At 38.5% G+C, this 22,394-nt stretch overlaps 1 protein-coding gene across 3 annotated transcripts in view; it reads left to right on the top strand.

Annotated features, from left to right (window-relative positions):
• apaf1 (apoptotic peptidase activating factor 1) overlaps positions 1–21,928 on the top strand; it is a 39,576-nt gene extending 17,648 nt beyond the window's left edge. For all 3 annotated transcript variants that reach the window (XM_081604084.1, XM_008400562.3, XM_008400563.3), the window contains 2 exons: positions 1,767–1,913; positions 20,023–21,928. In XM_081604084.1, the coding sequence (XP_081460210.1) occupies positions 1,767–1,913; positions 20,023–20,169 (294 nt within the window). In that variant the 3' untranslated portion in view covers positions 20,170–21,928. The remainder of the gene's footprint in view (positions 1–1,766; positions 1,914–20,022) is intronic.
• The last annotated feature ends 466 nt before the right edge of the window (positions 21,929–22,394 follow it).

Raw genomic sequence — 22,394 nt, 5'->3', positions numbered from 1 at the left:
GAGCCAGAGGAGGAGGAGACGATTGCTGGTGGGAGGAGACGGAGAGAGCAAATTGGATCTTTAATGCTTTGCAGACCTGAAGTTCATGTGCAAAAAAAAGAAGAAGAAATAAAAATCACACAAAGTTATATTAAGTAGTCTAAAACAATGAGAGCTGCAGCAGAAAATGCTGCAGTGGAGAATTTAAAATGTTCACTGTTTTAAAGTGGCTCATTCAATTCAATCCAATTGCAAGAAATTCAATGAAATCTCCACTCGTTTCTGTGGCCAAAATACAGAACATATGTGATGTGTTTGTGTCAAAGATGTGCAGTGCTGTATGACTTCCTACCCTTGGCGGCATCCTGCCAAGGGATGCCGCCCTGCTGAAGGGCGGCAACTGTTTTGCGCTGAAAGATTTTTCTTCTTTCTCTGTCCAGCTAGGGGGGAGTGTGTGTCCGACACAAACTATGGTGGAACATCACAACATGCTAATGAGCCTCAAGTTTGAATCTGATTTGTAGCTTTTGGTTTTACCTGCAAGAGCTGCTTCATTTGCTTTTAATTAAATCTGGAGTGCATTTGGTCATATCTTCTGAAATGGACCAAGATTCTTTAAAACACAGTTTGAGGTTTGCAGCTCAAAGCACAAAAAGACCATTTAAATGCTCTTTTGACATTGAGAATATAAACACCTAAAGGATTAGATTCTTTAAAAAACATTTTGCAATTTGTTATGTAACTCTTAAATTTACTGACATCTGATATTGTTGAAATTAGTTCATGAAATTAAGAATGGACTTATCCAGGGCATCATGCATTTACACTGCAACAATTATACTTCTGAAAAGGATCAAGTGTGAGCACTGGTTTGGAAAAAAGTAAAGACGCAACCAATTTTCTTTAAAATGATCACAGGGTTTCCCCCAGTGTATTAAAAGCCTGGCGGGCCACCAGGCTTTACTTGTGCTCCCACCAGGCTTAGCATTGCTTGTTTTTTTTGTTGTTTTTTTTAATCTTAGCATTTTTTTAAGGCTTTATAATTGGTGTTCAGGTATTAATCTTTCAATAGCACATAATTATCAAGTGATATTTTCAAATTTCCTGTCAGCTTTAAACATTTTGTAACTCAAAAACACGGCAGACGGCTGGATGAATGATCAAACCATCGGGCTTAGCAAGTTTTCTGGGGGAAACCTCGGATCAAAATAAATTAGAAGATTTTATACACATTCATATGGTGCATCAAAACTCATAAGATGCAAACAAAAAAATAAAAAAAGATTCTTGGATACTTCCTGCATCCCTGATGTTTGATTCTCCTCACTTTAGTCGGGTTTGGTTACTGTTGATGAATGTTCTGTTAATACAGTCGTGGAAAAGTGCCATCAGGATCAATTCTCCGTTTGCCTGCAGCTTGGGATCAATGAGCTATGTAAATGCGACGCGTGCTCACATAATTGTAAACAATTGGAAAATAATTCCTCTGGCGGAGTAAAAGTGGGGAAACAATGACTAGATATCTGTGTATTTCTGATCCACGTGTTTGGAACTGGAAGAAACTGATTCCTCAGTATGTAATAAAGATGTTTTATGCTCCTTAAAACCATGAGAAGTCAACAAGAATCTCAGGATCTGACTGAAATGTCTTTTGCACTTGCTAAGTGTTTAGCTAAGTGTTTATTCATGTTGCCAATAATGGAGAGAACTGCTTGTTTTACAATAGTGGATAATGGATTTTCATCAGGTGTACGATGTATGATGGACTTTTTCCTTTTTTGCTACAGATCTGGAGTGTTAAAGATGGCTCTTTACTGAAGGTTTGTTCCCAGGAAAGTAAAGACGCCACTGATTCTGTACATGGAGGTTGGGTGACTGATCTGCACTTCTCCCCAAACAACGCCGTGCTCGTTTCTACCGGAGGCTACATCAAGGTACGCTAACGCAAACACGAGATTTATGTGGCGTTCACAGTAGAGAATGACAAAAAAACACACATTTTCCTCTTCAGAAAGTCAGGTTTCTCTCAGTTATCCTACTAAACATGTGGGCTTTAGTTAAACACAATATACCTCAGTAGGATGCACAATCATTGGGAACACTGCTGACTGGACAGATGACCAGAAAATGGTAATTGACACCCTTCACAAGGAGGGGAGGCCACAAAAGGTGGTTGCTAAAGTGCTGTATTTAACTATGTTCATAAAAGGTTGAGTGAAAGGAAAACTGCGGTAAGTGCAAACTGTGAAACCAGCAACAGGGATTAATGCAGCCTTGAGAAGAGTTTAAAGCAAAATTTGTGTTAGAACTTTGTGCAGAATACTGTGGTGCGGACATTCAAAATATTCCTAAAATACGAGGTAAAAAAACATGATTTAGAGAATCTGATGAAATATTAGCAAAAACCATTACATTTTGGACGTGTTGAATTTATCATTCGGCCGATACGACACCGACTGGATCGTTCCGAAACACGAGCTTCCGGCTTGCGTTCGAGGCGACGCTCGCAGTCACTCTGGCAGCTTGACTGGCCGCCACAGCCAAGTCAGTAAGCCTCCCAGCAGCTCACAGATAAGCCTGCGTTTATAGCAAGGACGATTATTGCTAAGGAAGGCAGAGAAATAACTAAACATCTGACACTTGGAGCTGGAGTCGGCGTAAGGGAGCAGATGGAGGAAGGCAGTCGCTGTCTGCCAATCTAGCAGGCCTTAAAATAGCACTTTAACCAAACAATAAGAAGAAAATGAGGCTGAGTTCAGCTGCTTTTCTTTTGCATCGCCACTGTAACAAAGCAGTGCATCTTTTTACAGTTCTATATCTAAAGATTGACTGCAAACATTACCTCAGTACCACCTTGTGATGTGACTAGCGCCTTTACTCTTATAGCAGATGGGGGTCACGGAGCGGCCGATCTCAGCCCGCCTCTGATTGGCTATTTGCTGAGCAGTGATGTAATCCCCCCTGGGAGAGCACTTCTGATCGATGAGGGTTTATGTTTGAAGATAACTCCTGATGCTGTGTGTGTGGGAGCTGACATGTGCTTGTGTGTGTGTGTGTGTGGGTTGATGTTTCAGCCGATAGCAGTGGATGCTGCTGCTGCTGTTTAGGCCAATCATGTCGTGATACCACCCAGAGCTGATCGCTATTGGTGAGATTAGAGACTCTGTAAATGAGCAGAACCGTAATAAATTGTTTTAGGACGCTGCTTGCATCAATTAATGCGTTTTATGGTCCCAGCACTTTATTCTAATACCAACTTTCACTGAACAGCTGGGTTCATGAAACTCTAAACACACGGACTTTATTTACAAATGGCGAGAACGAGCTTCACCTTCTTATGTGTAAAATCGACACGTTTTCATTTAATTTCAGAATCTATAACTACATTTTGATGTTCAGAAAGCTTTTGTTTTTATTCCCCATACTGAAAAACTAAACTATAGTCATTAAAATGTTGTAATTTACATAGAACACCAATTCCTTCTAATGTAAATTTATGTTTTAATTAGACCAAGATCTACTTTTATTACCACTTATTCAACACCAGGGATTTCATTTCCTCCTCACTAAAGTAGTGATCACACAGAAATGTCGCTTGAAGCAACCGCAACTTTCAATCATCCCCGTATATTTATTCAGGCTCGTCGCCGTCGTGTCTTTGGCTGGACGTGACGAGATGATGGATTGTTTTGCCATATGACTTCTAGAGAAAGTCCTGCCTGTCACTGTAATTACCGCCATGGACCGTCTGCCTCTGATGATGGATAATAGAGCCGGCAGAGCACTGAGTTGGTCTTTAGTGGTCCATCTGCCTTAATGATTATTGTCGGCGTGTCTTCCTGCGCATCTCTTAAGGGAGTCAACAAATGTCTCTCCTATCTAATGCACTTGTAAAACGAGATTAAAAGTGTCTCCCAGACGTCAAATCTTCATTTCTCGAATGTCATTGTGGTCAAAGGGACATTTTAATTGTGTATAAAACCAGTTCATAGAAGAATTTTTCATTTCTAATTATTGTTCTGTTAATCTTGGAAGAAAGATCTGAATGCCTTGTGAGGATATTTCATCAAGATGCAATATCTTGATTGATAATATTCCTCACCTAATAGTTTACTAAATTATCTTTGTATCACCATAACATTGTTTATACTATCAAAAAGACACAGATATAAACTGCTAAGCTGTATAAATCCAGATCATGTGCATCTCCACAGGGTTGACACTTGCACATCATCTCTTGTTGACTGTTGTTCCTGGAAGAGAGTTTCCGTTTTAATGCCGACAAAGCGGAGAGGCTGCTTGTCTTTTCAGATTCAGCGGAGAGTTTTCAGCTTTCAGATCTTCTCTGATCTCGGCTCTGTTCACCAGACGTTTCCCGCGGAGCGGCTCGGTGCGTAGCGGCCGCTGCTGAGCAGGGCGACGTTGTTATTGGTCTGACAGAAGCCGGAGAAGTGACAGCAGGTGACGCCTCTCCGAGCCGGCGCTCGGATTGACGCAACGCCGATCCCCTCGGCGTCGAGAGTTCTTGTTTGTGTCTGTTTGTCTCTTTGTTTGCTTTTTAACTCGGCGCTGTCGGCGTTTCTGCCTTAATCATTTCTCAAGCAGCTTTTTTTTTCTTTTTTACTCGTTTCGGCCCTCCTTGTTCTCACTGTATGCTTCATGACTCCCCCCTTGTTTGTATGCTTGGTTGACTTGTATTAGTGTAATTAAAAGCAGCGGGCCATTGTGTGGGAGTATATGCATGTCTAATTCCCCGTTGTGAGAAGGTACCGGAGTAGAGAGTTTAATTAAGCTCTTTTCATGCATCTTATCGAGAGTGTGGCTCTTTATGTAACAAGAATCTTGGGTGTTTTGGTCCATCTGGTTGCAAAACAGACGGCTGATGTAGCTGTGTGGTCCGCTCCTTTGAGAGGACTCCTAACTGGTTCTCTGGCCTCTTTCTGCTCCAGGGTCCTTCCTCACACTCGGCCGTGACAAACACACACACACATGCGCGTACATGCACGCTCTCTAACTGACGAGACAATCCGTCACAGTGTCGCTTTCCAAGAGGTAGCAGGTGTGAAAAGGCTTGTCGTGATTGCAGGCACACACTCTTACCCAGAAGCCCAGATTAATTCACACCATCATCTTGCAGCAACAACAACAAAAAAAAACAACAAAAAAACAAAAGTGTCTTTTTAAATCTTGACACATATTTTTTGTAACCATGACAGATTTTACCAATAGAGGAGGTAAGGGAACATTGTATTCACCAGCTTCTGTTGTGCAATTCTTTTTATTTTTATGTGTAAAAGCAAATCATTTTTCCATTTGATGATTGTGCACTACATTGTACACATAATATCCCACTAAAATTCACGAAGATGTGTTTGTAGCGTCCTAAAAATGTTGAAACCCCCCCTGAGATATACTTTTCGCCAATACTGTGGTGCAGGATTCCCATAAAGGTTTGGTTTTCCAGGCTTGTTGTAGCTCAAACAGGTTCATATAGAGTTTGTCTACGACGCATACACATTTCCAGAGGGTGTGTACCAAGATGCAGTGCTGTGTTTAAGATGACTGGTCTCCCCTGTCATCTCTGTTGACAGACTTCGGCTATCAGAGTCCCATGTGAAAGAGGAGTTAGAGAAAACCATAATACTGCCTTATCTTGGCTTTTAATACTTTTTCTCACATTCATTCTGTTTTTCCCCCTCAAAACCTTTTCTTCCTGTTTTCCTCCAAAGGTATCTCACCGTTTCACACCTTCATTTCATTTTTTTTTCTGTCATTTCCGTTGTTTATCGACTTTTGTGACCTTCCTGCTTTTCCCTGCTGCACCTTAGAGACTTCTTGGATTTTTCCGCTTTCACTGCCTTGAGGTTTCTTTTGTGATTGTGTTTTTAACACGGACTGTGGTACAAGTCCGAGTCTCTTTATGCGCTCTCTGCCTGAGCCGCCGTCATTAACCGTGTCCTTATGAGACCTCTGCGGCGGCCATTGAAGTGTTACAGCCCATCGCTCTAAGGACGACTCAAAGAAACGTGTGGTTGCAGGGAAATGAGATGAAATAAACGAGTGAAGGTTGTTCTGACCTTCCCTCGAGAGAAAGCTGATGGATGAAGAACCTGTCAGAACGTAGGAAAGGGTTGCGTAGCAGCAGAAAGGGAAAGGAAATGCAGTCGCTTTAATGTGTACTGTCAAGGCTAATCTATCCTGCAAGCTGAAGGAAACAACCTTTTTGCAAAGCAGGGTGTTCTTTTGTAACCCTGTTTGTTTTTCTGAGATCATACTTATGACTGGTTAAACACAGAGTAGCAGTCACATAATTTAGTCCAGAATTTAAATAGAAAAGTATAAGAAATGACTCCATTGGTCTCCCGGTATATCCAACAATAGATGAAATTGTTTTCTAAGATAATAAAATTCGCAGATAATTCAATGGTTATTGATGGGCTCGCTCAATGTTGACTTATCTTTCTTTCCCTTTGGGATCGGTTTGCGGATCTTAACTTTGACAAATGTGTTCACATTAAGACTGGTGGGCTGAATACCAAACCCAGCTTAACGGACTGCAGATCGTCTGACTAAATTGGTTCTGTAGTTTCAAACCAACAGCACCACCACAAAGCCACCGCCGGCTTCCTGTTTCTACAAATCCAGCTCCTGCTCTCCAGGCCTCTACAACAAACAAGCTACAATAAAAGCCTAAAAATATAACGCCTTGTCAACAGTCTATAAATATAATCAGGCATGACTTTTTATTAATACCTTCAAACCTTTGATTGGAAGTTGTCTCACTTTCTTGCCTTCTCGTTGTGTTATTCTTAGACTATAGCGACAGTTTATTGTTGAGGCTCATTTTCTCTCTGTCACACTGGAGTACAGTGAGTCTTTGGGTTGTTTAGGAGCCAAAATGAAAGCCGTGTTTGATATTAAAAAGCTATCCACCCTGTAGCTTTCAATTCAGTCCCTCCTTTCGTAAGTGACACATTTTGATGACTGCTGTCTTCTGACAGGACAGATATTTAAATGAGACATTGTTAACGGGCTGCAGTGTTGGCTTAGGCAGCAGTCGGAGTTTTGATTTCCATCACACTGTTCTAGAAACGAACATCCCGCTGTGCAGCTCCAATGTAGAGGCAGACCTGCCTCTAAAAATACCTTCACACACACTGAAGAGTCAAACAACCCCATCTGCCTTGTTTCATCTTATTTCCTTCTATTTCAACTTTCTGCTTTTCATTATTACAAGATATCATGTAGTTTAGCGAGCTCTCTGTTCATCACCCAGATGTTTGCTGCTTGACCTGACTCCGCTTTGGCGTTTGCTTCTGCAAAACAGGAAAAAAAAAAAAGATGGGGTTTTTGCTCAGAGTGAATATGGCCTGGATTCATTCGTCTTGGGGAATAAACACAAGCTGGTGAAATATTAATCTGCCAGTTGTTTTTCCCGCATTGCTCATTAAGCCAGGGTTAATTGTCTTTCTGGCTGCTAAGGGGGGGAAAAAATGGTCTCTCTGTATGAGCAAATCACACCAAAATAAAACTGGAGAGTGGAGATAGAGCTGCAGATTATTCAGACGAAAAGATTCAGTAAGATGGTGTGTGTTTCCTTAAATGAGTGGATTAATTAACTCACCCAACTTCAATCATTCTGTGTAGTTTGTCTTTTTTTATTTTAAGCTCCTTTTCCCCTCTATTCAAATAAATAAAAAGTTGTTTTATAGCTGAAGGATTTTGACTACAGGCCACTCAATTTAACACACATCCTCTTTTTATTGCTGAGCTCTTTATGTTAGAAATGGAGCAGTGCTCTCCAAAATTCAGGTCTCCCTTGGTAAAGGTATGTTTCAATGCTTTTCTTTCCCTCTTTGTGGCTTTGCCTTCCTTCTTCCTTCCTAACTTGTGCTTTATTCTTTTGTTCCTTTCCTTCCTCACATCCTAATTAAGAACCCCTAACCCTAAACCCTAACCCTAACTTGATAGCAGGGAAAAACCGTAATCCGTGGGCCAGGAAGCCCGCAACCAGAGCCTTGTGGGGATCTTGCCCAGCCTGGATTACTATTTTCCGTGTGCGTCCGAAGGTGAGGGGTGCAGGTCTCCACCTCAAGATAAACTACCACCTATTGTGAATGAATTAATAAAGACAATGACATTAAAAAATTATTAAGACCATATAAAGAAAAATATAATTTATCAAAAGAAGAAGTCAAAGCAATCAGAGAATTAAATATTAATAAACATATAATTATAAAACCAGCGGATAAAGGAAGTATTGTAGTAATTTTAAGTAGAGCGCAAGTAGAGACAATTACATGATACAACTTGTTATAAAAAACTTGAACAACCCATATATTTAAAAACGGTTCCTTTAATACACCAAATTTCTAGAAAAATTACATAAGGAAAAATTAATTAATGCTAGACAGAAAAATACACTCAAGGGAGAAACAACACCAAAACCAAGACGATTTTATATTTTGCCAAAAATACATAAGGATCCACAGAAATGGACAATACCACACTGACTACCACCAGGACGGCCAATAATTTCAGATTGTGGGAGCGAATCATACCAAACGGCAGAATTTATTGACTATTTTTTGAATCCTCTTTCCATAAAACATCCATCATATATTAAAGATGCATATCATTTTATAAATATAATTAAAAATCTTAAAATTCCCAAAAATTCATTTTTATTTCTCAATGGACATTGACAGTCTATATATGAATATAGATATTGAGGCAGGTATGACCTGCATAAAAAACATACTAAAACAATACCCAGACCCTGAAAGACCAGACAAAGCAATTTTGGAATTATTGGAAATTAATCTAAAAAGGAATGATTTTGAATTTAATGAATATATTTTACAAATTAAAGGAACAGCAATGGGCAACAAATATGCTCCAGCCTACGCCAATATTTTTATGGCAAATTGGGAACGAGAGGCACTCCAAAAATGTTTGAAAAACCCTTCGACCATTTGAGATATCTGGATGATATCTGGGGAATTTGGACTTTTGATTTGACCGAATTTGAGGAATTTGTTAAAATTTTAAATACACATGATCCTTCAATTACATTGAAACACGTGATTAGTGAAAAATTAATAAACTTTCTGGACACAACAATTTATAAAGGGGAGAATTTCAGGACAACCCAAAAATTGGATATAAAAGTTTTTTTTTAAAGAGACAGACACTCATGCACTCTTACATAAAAATAGCTTTCATCCAAAACACACATTTAAAGGTTTGGTAAGATCACAGTTAATCAGATTCCAAAAAATTTGTACTAAACATGAAGATTTCATGATGGCGGTTAAAATACTTTTTAAATCACGAAGGAACAGAGGTTACTCTAGAACCTTTTTAAGGAACTGTTTTAAAACATTTAATGAAAAAGGATTTAATACACAAAAACAAATCATTCCAATTATTACACAATATTCAACAATAAATAAAAAACTTAATTATTTCTTAAAAATAACAAAAAACTAATTGAGGAACGAGAATTATTAAAAGAATTTAAGGTTATTTCTGCATATATGAGAAGTAAACATTTAAACAGTGGTGGAGAAAGTACTCAAAAAATTTACTTAAGTAAAAGTACAAATACCCAGACAAAAATGTACTCAAGTAAATGTAAAACTACCACATTAACATTTGTACTTAAGTAAAAGTAAAAAAAGTACTGGCTTTTAAAAATACTTAAGTATTAAAAGTAAAAGTACTTGCTGAATAATACCTAATCCCTAATACAATATCATTAAGTGAACCGATCATACTTAATTTTAATACATTAGAAATTTGCCATTTTAATGAACAAGGCCACAGATAAAGCATGTTTTTATTGTGTTTACTCTATGTAACATAGTTTAGACTAAGATATGTGATTCTATGCATCATAATTTCAGGGATGGAAACATCTTGTCTCCTGTCCTAACATAACATGAACTTCACTTTTTTTGCCACTAGTGGCATTTATTTTTAAAGAAATACAACAGAAAGGGGATGGAAAGAAGGTGAGTGGGAGAGGACAGGCAACCAAGGAGCCAGTAGCAGAGTTGTAGTCAAGACCACCTACCCAAGACCAAGTCAAGACCAGCACCCCATGCTACCTGACACAAAAAATCATTTTTTACCTATCAAAGTTGCTTCTCAAATTGATCTGAAAGATTCACATTCCCATAAAACACCTAGATATTAAATATTAAGAGCTGAAATAAATTTAATCAGTAAAGATCTGTTCAGTAGAATCGGATCGTTCCTTCATGTGATATCAATGCAGACTTTGGTCACAGCGTTGTCCCATATATGCGACACCTCAGTCAACACCTCCACACAATAATTCAGTGCATGAGTGACAACTTTTTTTAATTGCAGATGCAACATGTCTCTCTGTACAGCTAGCTTTGCTAGCATCACGTCCACATAGCTTACCTTTCTTTAAGCTTTCCTTCCAAGTGATGCTAAAAGTTGGACGAAGTCCCCACCATCTGTGAAAGCGAATCATGTCGCCATATCTTATGATTTATGCAGCATATTACTGACGATTAGACAGACATCTTCTCCCGCCCAGACGAAACCACAGCGCATGTCTGGAGCACCGCGTGCATAAAGGGGGAGGCGATGGGTGACAACAGACACCAAGTCACGTTATTGCTCAGATTTTACGGCGCCACTTTAAGTCCCTGAACTTCACATTTTAACGGACAAAAAGCGCAACGCGACTTGGATGTAACAAGTAACGCCACACTTTTGTAGAAATGTAGTGAAGTAGAAAGTACAGATACTTACTGTAAAATGTAATGGAGTAAAAGTAGAAAGTATCCATGATTAAATCTACTTAAGTAAAGATACACGAAAATTGTACTAGTAAGAGCTAAACTTCAACCAATACAACAAACAAAACAGAAAATCCTAAAAGGCATATTTAAAAATAGAAATTTTGTAAAAAATCAAAAGGATAATAATATTTAAAATTAATCAGAAATTCAATCCCCAATCAAAAAATTGCGTGTACATAATAATTTGTTCAAAATGTGCAAAACAATATATTGGAGAAACGAAAAATACATTAGCAACACGAATTTGGCAGCACAAATATAATATTACACATAGAAAAGAAACAGACGGAATTGGTCGAACATTTTATTAATCATAATTGGGATTCACTCACAATTTCGGGACTTCAAAGCAACATATAGAAAGAAAAAAATGGGAAAGACGTTGCATATTTTGGTTAAACACGCGAAGCCCGAACGGTTTAAACAAAAAATAAAAACATAAAAGACTAACTTTCTTTGTCTAATTTTAACTTTTCTCTTTTATTAGCCTAAACCTTGATTTCTACCTAATCCTAACCTCCACCTTTTTTTTATAACCTGACCTTTGACCTTTCCCTAATCCTAACCATTTCTTTCCCCTTATCAACTTAAACCTAATCTTTCTAACCTTATCCTTACTCCTAGTTTTTATTCTTTTTTATATGTATTATTTTATTTCATAAAATTAAAATCTTAATTAAAACATTTTTTTTTAGAGCAACCACATTAAAAGAACAATAACAATAATAAATAGATACAAAACTTTGGTTAAAGTTTCAGTAGAACACGAAGAGGAACGTAGGGGGAGGAGCCTCAAAGGGGAGGAGAGCATAAATAGAAGAGAGCCCTTCTCCCTCACTCATTCAGAGCACTGCAGTTGAAGCCAGAGCATTGGACTGATAAAAACAATAATTTTGTGCCTAGCGCCTAAAAAGACTGAAAACAGTCGAAACGTTGCGCGGATTAGGCACAAATTTCACTTAATACATTTTCTTAATAAAAATATTTCATTTGTTTTCATTCATTTTATTTTTTTATTTTTTATTTCATTTTTCACTTCCAAAAAAAGTCATAAAAATACATAAAAAATAACAACACAAAAAATATAAAAAATAAATATATCAATATATTAATAATTCATATAAACTAACTAAAAAATACATTTATTGATGTAATAAAACTGACCGGGGACAACAAAAAGACGTGGCCAGAGGAGCACTGGCAAGTGCAAGGATATGGGGAAAGACGGAGAGAATGTTGCCCAACACACAACACATGGGAGGGTGGAACTTTGGGGAGGAAGGACCGAGCAGCTCCCGTCTTCGGGCAGTCTCGAACCTTTATCCCTAACCCTAACTTGATAGCAGGGAAATCCGTGGGCCACGAAGCCCGCAACAAGAGCCTTGTGGGGATCTTTCCCAGCCTGGATTACGATTTCCCGTGCGCGTCCGAAGATGAGGGGTGCAGGGAAACTGTTCTTGGTCGAAAGCTCATCTGCAAACGTCTCCAGATTTGTGCTGCCAGGTGCTTTCTCTGCCTTGAGAAAACTGTATGGTATGTCAGTGTTTCTTCTGTAAACGTCGCAGAGGAGCGAGTGAACACACCGAGAATAGAAGGGACTGCCTCCAGCACCTGGCAGACTGGGAAGATCCGTCCGTCTCGAGCGCATCCCGTGTCCAATGGTGCAGAGGGGTTGGCACCTCACCAGCACTTGCACCGGAGTGGGGGGCCAACCTGATAAAGCCCCTCCTGTGTGTCAGGCTCTTCGGGTTGGCCGTGCTGGTGCCGAGGCTGATACTCAGCTGGAAGTCGAGTTGCGCAAGTGGATGCCCATAGAACATCTCCTCTAAGGCAAGTTCATACTGGTATGACTTCCAGCAGGCATCATACCTCGCCACCCCCTCTGAGCTGGAGTACAATTCCTCCAATTCTTTAACAAAAAACTCCAAGACATTCCTTGGAGTATCCATGAGCCCACACGGTCACTCTCACACCGTCACGGAACGGGATGACGAGAGCGTTGTCCACAAAGAGCATTTTAAGTGCTGATGAGCAAAAGAATCTCTTTGGGACAAGCTTGCCGGGAAGCCCACCCTCAAACCTGCGGACCTGCTCTAACTTTAGGCCGAGCTTTAGCTCCATCTTCTGCCCAAACCGGGTCAAATACAGGCGAGGACACAGGAGGTAGCTCTCGCCTGTATTTGCCATGGCTTGTCCAACAAGTCAAGGATAAAAAACTGGTCCTGCCTCAGAACGTGATTTTTACTGGTGTCAGAGGACACCTGCTTCATCACTGTTGGCTGTGACTTGTCTTTCCTCGGAAGTGCCTTATAAGGAGTTTCTTAAACTCGGAAGGCTGTTGTAGTGAACATTTCACATGCATAAATGTGGAAGATGTTCTTCTTTAACAGTCTTGAGTCAGGGTCCTTAAGGCACTTTGGGGTGTAGATGATGGACAGATTGTATCCACCGTCTACATGCCCAATTGTGTACCCGCAGCTGTTCTTTAGAGCAGTAAGACCAGCTGGGGTACACTGGCTCAGGTCCATATGCTTCTTTGTGAAGACATAACTGTCCTGAAGCATGTGGACCTGAAGACTGGGCAGAAGCAGGTAGTGTATTTGAGACTGGAGGGCCGTGGCACGCTCCAGCTCCACTACCAGTCCATCTATGTCATAACAGAACTTGAGGCAGCGCTCCGGCTCGCTGACATAGGTGGAGTGAAACAACAGGGACAGGTCAGCCTTGAGGAAGGCTGACACTGAAAGGAATTGGGACACTGAATTACTCAGAGTTTCAGTGTTCAGTGTCCCAACTTCAAAAATGTCACTCACGTACGTTCTTCACAGATGTAAATAAGAGTAAGTTAAATTTGTTGTGTGATGTTCTGTTGTGTATGTAGTAATGTGCAACGTATTTTGTAATGTTATGTATTGTGATGTTGACTGGTGGACAGCTAAATGTGAAATGACGTGAAGGTAAGTGTATTTCAAATTTTGAATGTGTAGATGCAATTTAGAATGTGTAATGTAGCTTGTAATAATGTTATGTTAATTTTACTATGTATGCTGTAGTGCTATTTAATGTAAAATGTTGTTTGCTATGGTATCTTATATATTACTATGTGTTGGCAGAGTGATGTTATGGAGATGTTCACTTGTGACGAGCAAAATCACAAATGACATGGAGATAAGTGAAACTTGACTTTTTAAGTCATTGGGGCCTGCCAAAGCAATGGATAGAAGGGACCTATTACTCTATATTACTATATATTCCTACTTATTAATTTGGTGTTAAGAGAGAAGCGTTTTTTTTCTGGTAACGAACTGCCACAAAGTATGAATCAGATTTTTACTTTCGAATATCTGTTTTATAATATATTCACCACCAATGACAAAAAACATTTGAACTTTTCTGCCAAATTCACCAACTGCACAATTTTTGTTAAGTAGTAAGTAGTATAAGATGAGTAGTATTTCAAAAGAGCAGAAGAAATCGTATGTTTTTTGAACAATAACAACATTTGTTGTCAATCTGTTGCTAAGAGATGAGCGCGCTTTCAGGTAACGAAGGGCCACGAAGTGAACATCTGATTTTTACTTTTGCAACCTTTACCAACTGTAAATTTCTTGTGTCTTAGCAGATAAGCAGGATTTCAAAATAGCTTATGTTTTATAAACAATAATTAATTTGGTGTTGAGAGATGAGCGTTTTTTTTCTGTTAACGAACTGCCACGAAGTATAAATCAGATTTTTATTTTGGTCTCTGTTTTATAACATATATTTACCACCAATGACAAAAAAAAAAAACATCTTCACTTTTCTGCCAAATTCACCAACATTACAATTCTTAAGTAGTATAAGGGTGCATTCACACTGCAGCCTGAAGTGACCAATTCCGATTTTTGTGACGTAATGTGACCTGTATCTGATCTTTTCATGGCAGTGTGAACAGCACAGGTCGGATTCTTTTTCGAATGTGACCCATATTTGATACGTATCCGATTCAAATGCGACCTAACGTTCAGGTCGCATTCATCCGAACTGAACGCCACTGTTTCTCAACAAAACTCACTATTCTGCGTCCTGATACACGTAATCGGGAAGAAGGACAACAAACATGACGGACAATATGAGGATTAAGTTAATATGCTGCTCCGGCCGGACAACATCTTCAAATGTGTAAGCTAAGCTCCACCGTTAGCCTCCATGTTTACTTCCGCAAACACTGAGCACTTCTTCTTTTTATGGCAGTTCGCAGGTCACTGAGAACGCTGACGCTATTGCGCCCTCTACTGCGCATGCGGGACACTTTCAGGTCGTTTTCCCGTTCAGGCTGCAGAACGCATACAGGTCGCATTTACTGGCAGTGTGAACGGCCCCGGCAAAAAAATCTGAACTGCCAAAAAATCGGAATTGGGTCACTTCAGGCTACAGTGTGATGCATAGTATTTCAAAAGAGCACAAGGAATTTTATGTTTTTTGAACAATAACAATATTTGTTGTTAATCTGTTGCTAAGAGATGAGCGCGCTTTTCTGGTAACGAAGTGCCATGAAGTAAACATCTGATTTTTACTTTGGAGATATTTGCGTGTGTAGTAATTTTTTTTTTTTATGCCATCTCCAGGTTTTATTATTCTTACTGTTCACTTTAAAAAAATATGCTGACTTTTGAATTTTCTAAATTTTACATTCCTTACTCCTCCATTTTCCTGCATTCTTCCTCTGCTGGAAATCCCTATAAAAAGGGGATGAAGTCCCATAACGTGTCGAGGAGAAACGTTCAATGGATTGACTGCCATTAATATTTCAGCAGATGAAACCTTGGATGAATAATTTAGCTTAGAGTCCCACTTTGTCCCTCAGCTATAGAATCTTGACCTGGTCGCAAAGAATATTTACGAATTTTTCACTTTTTCTTGATAAAATCCCCTGATCATGCTCTCTTCTTATGTTAATCTTCCTCTCCAGGCTTTTTCCATTGTTGTGAATTGATTTTTTTTTTACATAGAAACTGTACGTACTCCCTTTGGATTATATGTAGTTGGGCTATTTATGTAAGAGGAAGATGGATTGCCTCTCTGCAACACTGTGAAAGACCCAACCATGCTTTCACTCACACATAAGCATTATTCTGATCTTTGCAAACACACACAAGGCTGTTTTGTTGCTTTTTTTCTCTCTTTGTTATGTAAGCTGTGTTCACTCTCCCTCATGTAGCCTGAATAAGCAGCTCTATTTAGCTCTTAGCACCCAACGCCGAATGCCTGTTGGATCGGTTCTGGTGTTGCTCCGCTTGCCTGAATGCTGCGTTATGATTGTGGCCATTTAATTTGCCAGGAAAAACTCAAATGTATTCACTAAAAAAGGAAAACAAGCTAGTGGGGAAAAAAATCCTAAGCATTTCTAGATATAAAAAGTACAAGTTCCAGCATATTGCATATGGAAAAATAGACTTTGAAAAATACGAGAAATTAATTTATTGCGATAAACGATAATATTGTTGCTTTCAGACCATTTTCAACTAATACAATGGTAATGGCATACAACACTGCAAGAACGCTTTCTCAAAGATTAATCAACTTTAAATTTTAATGAGCATTTAAACACTGGAAGTGGAAGACATTTGACATTTTCAGAATAAATAAAGAAAACAACAGAAACAACAAATAAAATAAATTATGAAGTCTGTAAATAAAATTATCTTAAAAAAAGGGATACTTGAGATCAAAGCGCCAAACGGAATATTTTTATCACTGTTTGGTGAAAAGAGAGAAAAAATAAAAGCGATAAATCAAGCAAATGAAAATGATTGAGTTTTTTATTTATTTATTGTGCGATTAATTGATTTATTGTTTATTGAGACAATCCTAGATTTTTAACACAACTTAAGCTAGAAGTGTAGAAATATATACACTTCTATATACTATTAAATAATTTTACCCACAAATTTAAAACCAAGATATAATAGCATAAAATCTGGTAACACATTTGCAGTTTCCAACTTTTCCACTTGATGTTGCTTAATCCTTAACTTTGCATTAAATCAGGCTTCTCTTTGTACATTTTTGATGAGTGGACAATTACAGATGTAACAGTATTAACATTAATCAAAGTTCACCCATGCATGCCCATGGTTACTTTAATTAATTAAAAAGCTGTCTGCTGAGTCTAAAGCTGTCTTCGTAATTAAAACGGGTGCCTGTCCAGTATATTAATGATTAATCATCTGTAATCATTACAAATTATTTCAAAACGTCATACCAGATTGCATCCGAGCAGCAGAATTAGCTAGAGCTGTCCAAGCAGGACTTTGGTTACTTCCTGCTGCCTCAGCAAACAATAAAACTTGATAAATTTCAGAAAATGCACACCGTGTTCTCACACTGCGCAGTCATTTAGCATCTACTTGCATCACTAAGTCCCATAAATCAATTGCCTCGCAGAGACGGTGTTGATATCAGCCATCTGTTGTGGGGTATGGGTAATGTTGCACACAATCACAAAGGGCCCCTGTGTGTTTCTGTGAGACTCCAGAAAGTGTGAGGATTCCCACAGGGTTGGCAAAAACGTGGAGTTGAACTGCTTTCTTATTATAAGTGTGTTCGAAATCAAAAAGTAGTTAAAAAAAACGAGCCTTCCCCAAACTTTTTCTCTGTATAAACAGAGAAAAAGTTTCGTCTTTGTTCGTCTTTTGTTCATCCGTCTGTCCATTTAATGCGTTTAGCCACCGCCTGCCCTTCGACCCTCTCCCTTCCAGTTTACGTGTTTACAAAATGGCTGCAGTAGATACTTTGCAAATATTTGAATTTGAGTTAAAAACCATTGTCCGCTCTAGATTTTTTTCAAACCTTCTGTTGTTTTAACTTTTCGTTGTCTTTAAGAAGTCCTTCAAATACAAACTTATAAAAATGCACGTCGCCTTCTGAAGTCTCATCATCGCCCCGACGTGTTAATTATTCTGAATTGTGATTTTTCTTGTAATAAAACCGGGCCCGCTCTGAAAATAACCAGATTTTCACACGTCTTCTCTTCTCTTCCACTATCTTGCCACTCGACTCATTTAATTTTTTTTTTTTATCTCTGCTTTTATTATTTTTTATTACGGGTGTCGTGTGTCTGCGAAGATGCATGTGTGTTTTTACTGCAGAATCTCAGCTCTGTTCCTTTGTTTGAGCTACATCTGGCAGCTCTCTGATCTTAACTCTCATGGAGATGCTACTGTATCTTCAAATGTTAGCTTTTCCTTCATCATCTCTCCTTCCATTCACACATCTATTCTTGTCATCAGAAACTCCAGATTTCATCTCCTGCATAATGAGTTGTTGCCGTGAATGTAATAAAAAACTTGCTGGAGGCTTTCGCCATGTTCCAGTTGACATGTCTGCTTCATAACACTACAGACCACACAGAAAACATAATCAGATAATGTTACTAAATTCATGATGGCTTCCAGTTTTACATCCACACTTAACCATTGCAAGTCACAAGTTTTAACACCTTCAAGAAGTTAAAGAACCCACATGTAGACTTCACTCAAACACTTTCTTAAAATATGTTTTTGACAAATTCTTCTCCCAGAGTACGCAAAATGCATACATTTGAACTTTATTTGAAGGCATAATTTAGGTGCATGGTTCTATTTATTTACATAAATATGGCAGACTTTGGCTTGAAGAAATGCACCACCGCTGCTGCATGCTTGCAGTTGCTGGTTTTGGTAATTATTTCTCATCAGAGTCTAAACGGATGTGATGTAGCATCCTTAGTGTGTGTATCTATATTTATGAACCATGCAGAAATGTGAAATTACTTTAACTAGATGTCATGAAGACTCTAAGCCTTGAGCGTAGCTTTGATGTTCAACTAAACATCTGACAGTTTCATCATGGTAGGTAAACACTAAACATCATGGAGTGGGTGTGAAATACCACCAGTTATCCTTTCCTCCCTCTCTTTGGATATGATGTATTTATGCATTTCACAAATGCATTTGGAGTTTTAATCTCCTATATGATGGTTTTTTTTTTTAATGAGCAAAGTTTGTTTTTCTAGAATAAAATTTCCAGGGTGTTCAGTAAAAATAAAGCTTACAAAAGTTGCAATAATAATATAAAGCCTGCGACAGATGGATTATGAAACGTTCACTCACAGACGTTTGGGTAGCCATTAAATTATATGAAATCAGCTTAATATTTTGTAGCAATTAAGTTGAATGGACTAAAATGTGTTTTTTATTTCTCATTTTGTCTCAGTAAAACACAAACTTCATAGCATTTTATTTGGAAATTCATATAATAGACCAACAAAAGTTTGTTTTTATACTTCTTTTTTTTACTAGGAACCATAAAAAAATGTGTTATACATTTGTGTTCAGCCTCTTTAATCTGATATCTTCAATTTACAACCGTAGCAGCAGTAAACGAAGCTCCCTGTGTGTAATTTAATCAAGGTACATTTAATAGATCTACCGCAGCTGCTCTGTGAAGTGAGACAGAAGACAGTCAGACTCGATTGGACGATGGATGGAGCCGCATTTGTCTCCTCTCCTCTGTTGTTGCCGTTTTCCTGCATGTGGAAACGGAGGAGCTCGCCTCCCATGTTAAACAGATCCACACAGACGGCATCACACAGGCTTTACAACCAGAACGCTCCAGTAAAAGCTTCAACCCACTGATGTGACTCATGTTTTTTTTTTTTTTTTTATGTAGCTGGAAGAGGTTGCGGTCCCCAGCTTTGATGTGACATTATCATGCTAAATATTGTCAAAGAGGAGCGTCTGCAAATGCACTCATCCCAAGCCATCAGTGATTGACTTGATGTGCCTTTGATTTTTCCCGGTGAGACTGAGCTGCTCTGGAAAATGTCAGCTTTAAACACAGATTAAACCGAATTGGTGAGGGAAGCCGGGGGGGGAATGTGAGCTTTTACGTGTGCGTTGGTGCTAGAAATCCATCCTGGTCCGTTTTGCAGACCTCCTAAAGCTCTCATGTGGCGTTTTCTTCAATTATTAAATGTGTTGGAACATATTTGTCGTTGTTGGTTACATTAAATAGAGGAAGAAATACCTCAAAGTCGCCCGTTGTGTTGAAAAGTATGTTGAATTCAAGTTTTTTTCCATACCTAAAAAGCTGAAAAATGGAATCACTTCAATGTACTTCACCGTGAAAGTTTAGAAATATTAAAAACGAGGTGATTCTCTCTTCTCTGTGTTGCATCCAGTGGTGGAACGTGGCGAGAGGTGAATCCCTGCAGACCTTCTACCCGACAGGAAGCGCCCTCAAGAAGATCCACGTGTCGCCCGACTTCTCCACATACGTCACCATCGACAACATCGGTATCCTCTACATCCTGAAGAGGGTAGCATGAGGACAGGACAACTGCTGTCACAATAGCGAATCACTACCATCCAGAAAAATGTGCAGCAGCACATCTCTTCGCCGTTATCAGTCAAACATGAGCCGTTATCAGGAAAGTATTGCAGCGAACACCAGCTTATCAAGTTCTTTGGTACTACTTGACTTTAATGTTGTGGCTAGAGATGCACCAGTCAGAGATTTGTGGCGGATTGCTAAACTCAGGGTTCTGTAAAACCGATTTCCATCTGTTTATGTTTCTCTTTAAATATTTCCCAGATCATTTGCGTCAGGGAGTGGAAATGGTGCGGCAAAGCAAGATTTGGCTAATTTAAAATAAAACTACAATGGCTTCTTTAGCGTCTTAAATCACTGCCTAACATGGTTAGCATCGTTAATGTGAACCGCATGCTCTGTGTGTTTTTCTGAGATTTCCATTAGCTGGCCAACATTTTCTAATCCAGCACGTTTCAGAAGAAACAAAAATTAAACGCTTGAAAGAACTGAGCAAAGCAACTTCGCTACTGAAGTTTGCTTTGCATCAATTTGCTACCTGGAGGCAGGTACAAACTGACTTCCTGCACATCAGCGCTTCCTTCAGTGACAACTTCCACACCGAAGAGTGTTGTGTGCACAATCTAATGGGTGTCACGTATGGAGCGTCATAAAAAGATCAGGTCTTTGAGTTTACAGTCGAACTGAAAATGATCTGATTCAAACCACCAAGTAGGTGCATCTCTGCTTGTGAGCATGTTAAACCTCAACACTAAAACAAGTTGGAAGAATAAAAAAAGGAATCTTTAAAAAATATGTATATACATATTGAGAAAATATCAGTATGGAAATGAAAAATATATGATCCATGCATCTCAACTGTGAAATAATGCACGTTGATCACTTTTTCCTTATTATGGTAACTTGGTGTGAAAGCAATCTTTCTGACTTTTCTTGCATGTAATTAAATGGTTAAAAATGTTTCCTACATGCATAAAGAAGTAAACGTTTCATGCTTCATCTCTAAACTTTACCTTCAGTATAAATTAGGTTTCGCCTTTGATTTCCACTTCTGCCTTAATGTTAAAGAGCGTCGCTGGCATTACAGGAGCATGTTTTGTATAATCTTTTTCTGCCTTTTCAGGTCGACCAGCACGTGTGAAACTTTTGGTGCAATTTGATGTGCATTAAAAATAAATGGCATGGTGAAGTTTTAATGATTTAAAAACATTTAAATGTGCATCCAGTCAGAGCCGGGGAGACTCTCTGTACTTGGAAAGCGTTTGTTCATTTGAGCTTGGATCAAAGGTAAATGTTTCATACGGGGGGGGGGAAACTTGATTTATAATTTATAAGGAAGTTGCGATTCATGCTGTGCTTTTATAATGTTTTCTACCACTTTGTCAGCTCTGAATCCCATGTTTTATGCCTATTTTTAACCTTTTTTCTTGTTCAGAGCACTTTGAAGTGAAAGTTACAATCTTTCAGGAGGCCTTTTTGAAACTTTTACACCGTTAAACTTCCTGCAATAACTGCTTGATCTTAGATGTGGAAGGAGTCTGGTCTTAAACTACATTTGAGATGTACAAAAATGTATAATAATAATAATAATTAGGTGCATTTTAAAATTGGTGTCTGATTGGTGCTTTGAAAATGTTCTGGTTAGTTTTCTTAGTATGTATCAGATTTCTACACGTCTTGATCCTGATATATATTGATACTGTTTACTGGTGGTTATATGATTGTAATTTATTCTGGATTAAACTATATTAATTGTTCTACCTTGTGCTTGTCTTTATTGATCTTTAATGTTCTCATTGTCATAATCCTGCTCTAGGAAGATCCTAAGATGGTCTGGTAAAGTTTTCATTCCCCAAACGACACATTTTTGTTGCATTTAGCAAACAGAAATGGTTTTGGTTACCCTAAGTTAATGACTTAATGTTTGAAAATCGTAACAGTTTTATACAGTTCTGGTTTCTACTGTAGTAAAAACCCAAATAACTCATAATGTGGATCATTAAAACCTACCATGAAGAGATCAAATCTGGTCTCAATGAATGCCAAAAAAGTACATTTATTTAGACCAGAATGAATCACTTTATTTAGTACATGTAACACGATGCTATTATTATAAAGAATATTCCTTCAGTTAAAGAATTTCTGCAATTTTTTTTACTTTCAGTAAGTCTCTCTATGAAAATGAAAATATTAAAATATTGCAGCAGAGTTTCTGACGGGAGC

Source organism: Poecilia reticulata, chromosome 23 (assembly GCF_904066995.2).
Source record: "Poecilia reticulata chromosome 23, P_reticulata-male-v2, whole genome shotgun sequence".
NCBI lineage: Eukaryota > Metazoa > Chordata > Actinopteri > Cyprinodontiformes > Poeciliidae > Poecilia > Poecilia reticulata.
Note: the sequence above shows the minus strand (reverse complement) of the source record. Positions and strands in the feature narration are given on the sequence as shown.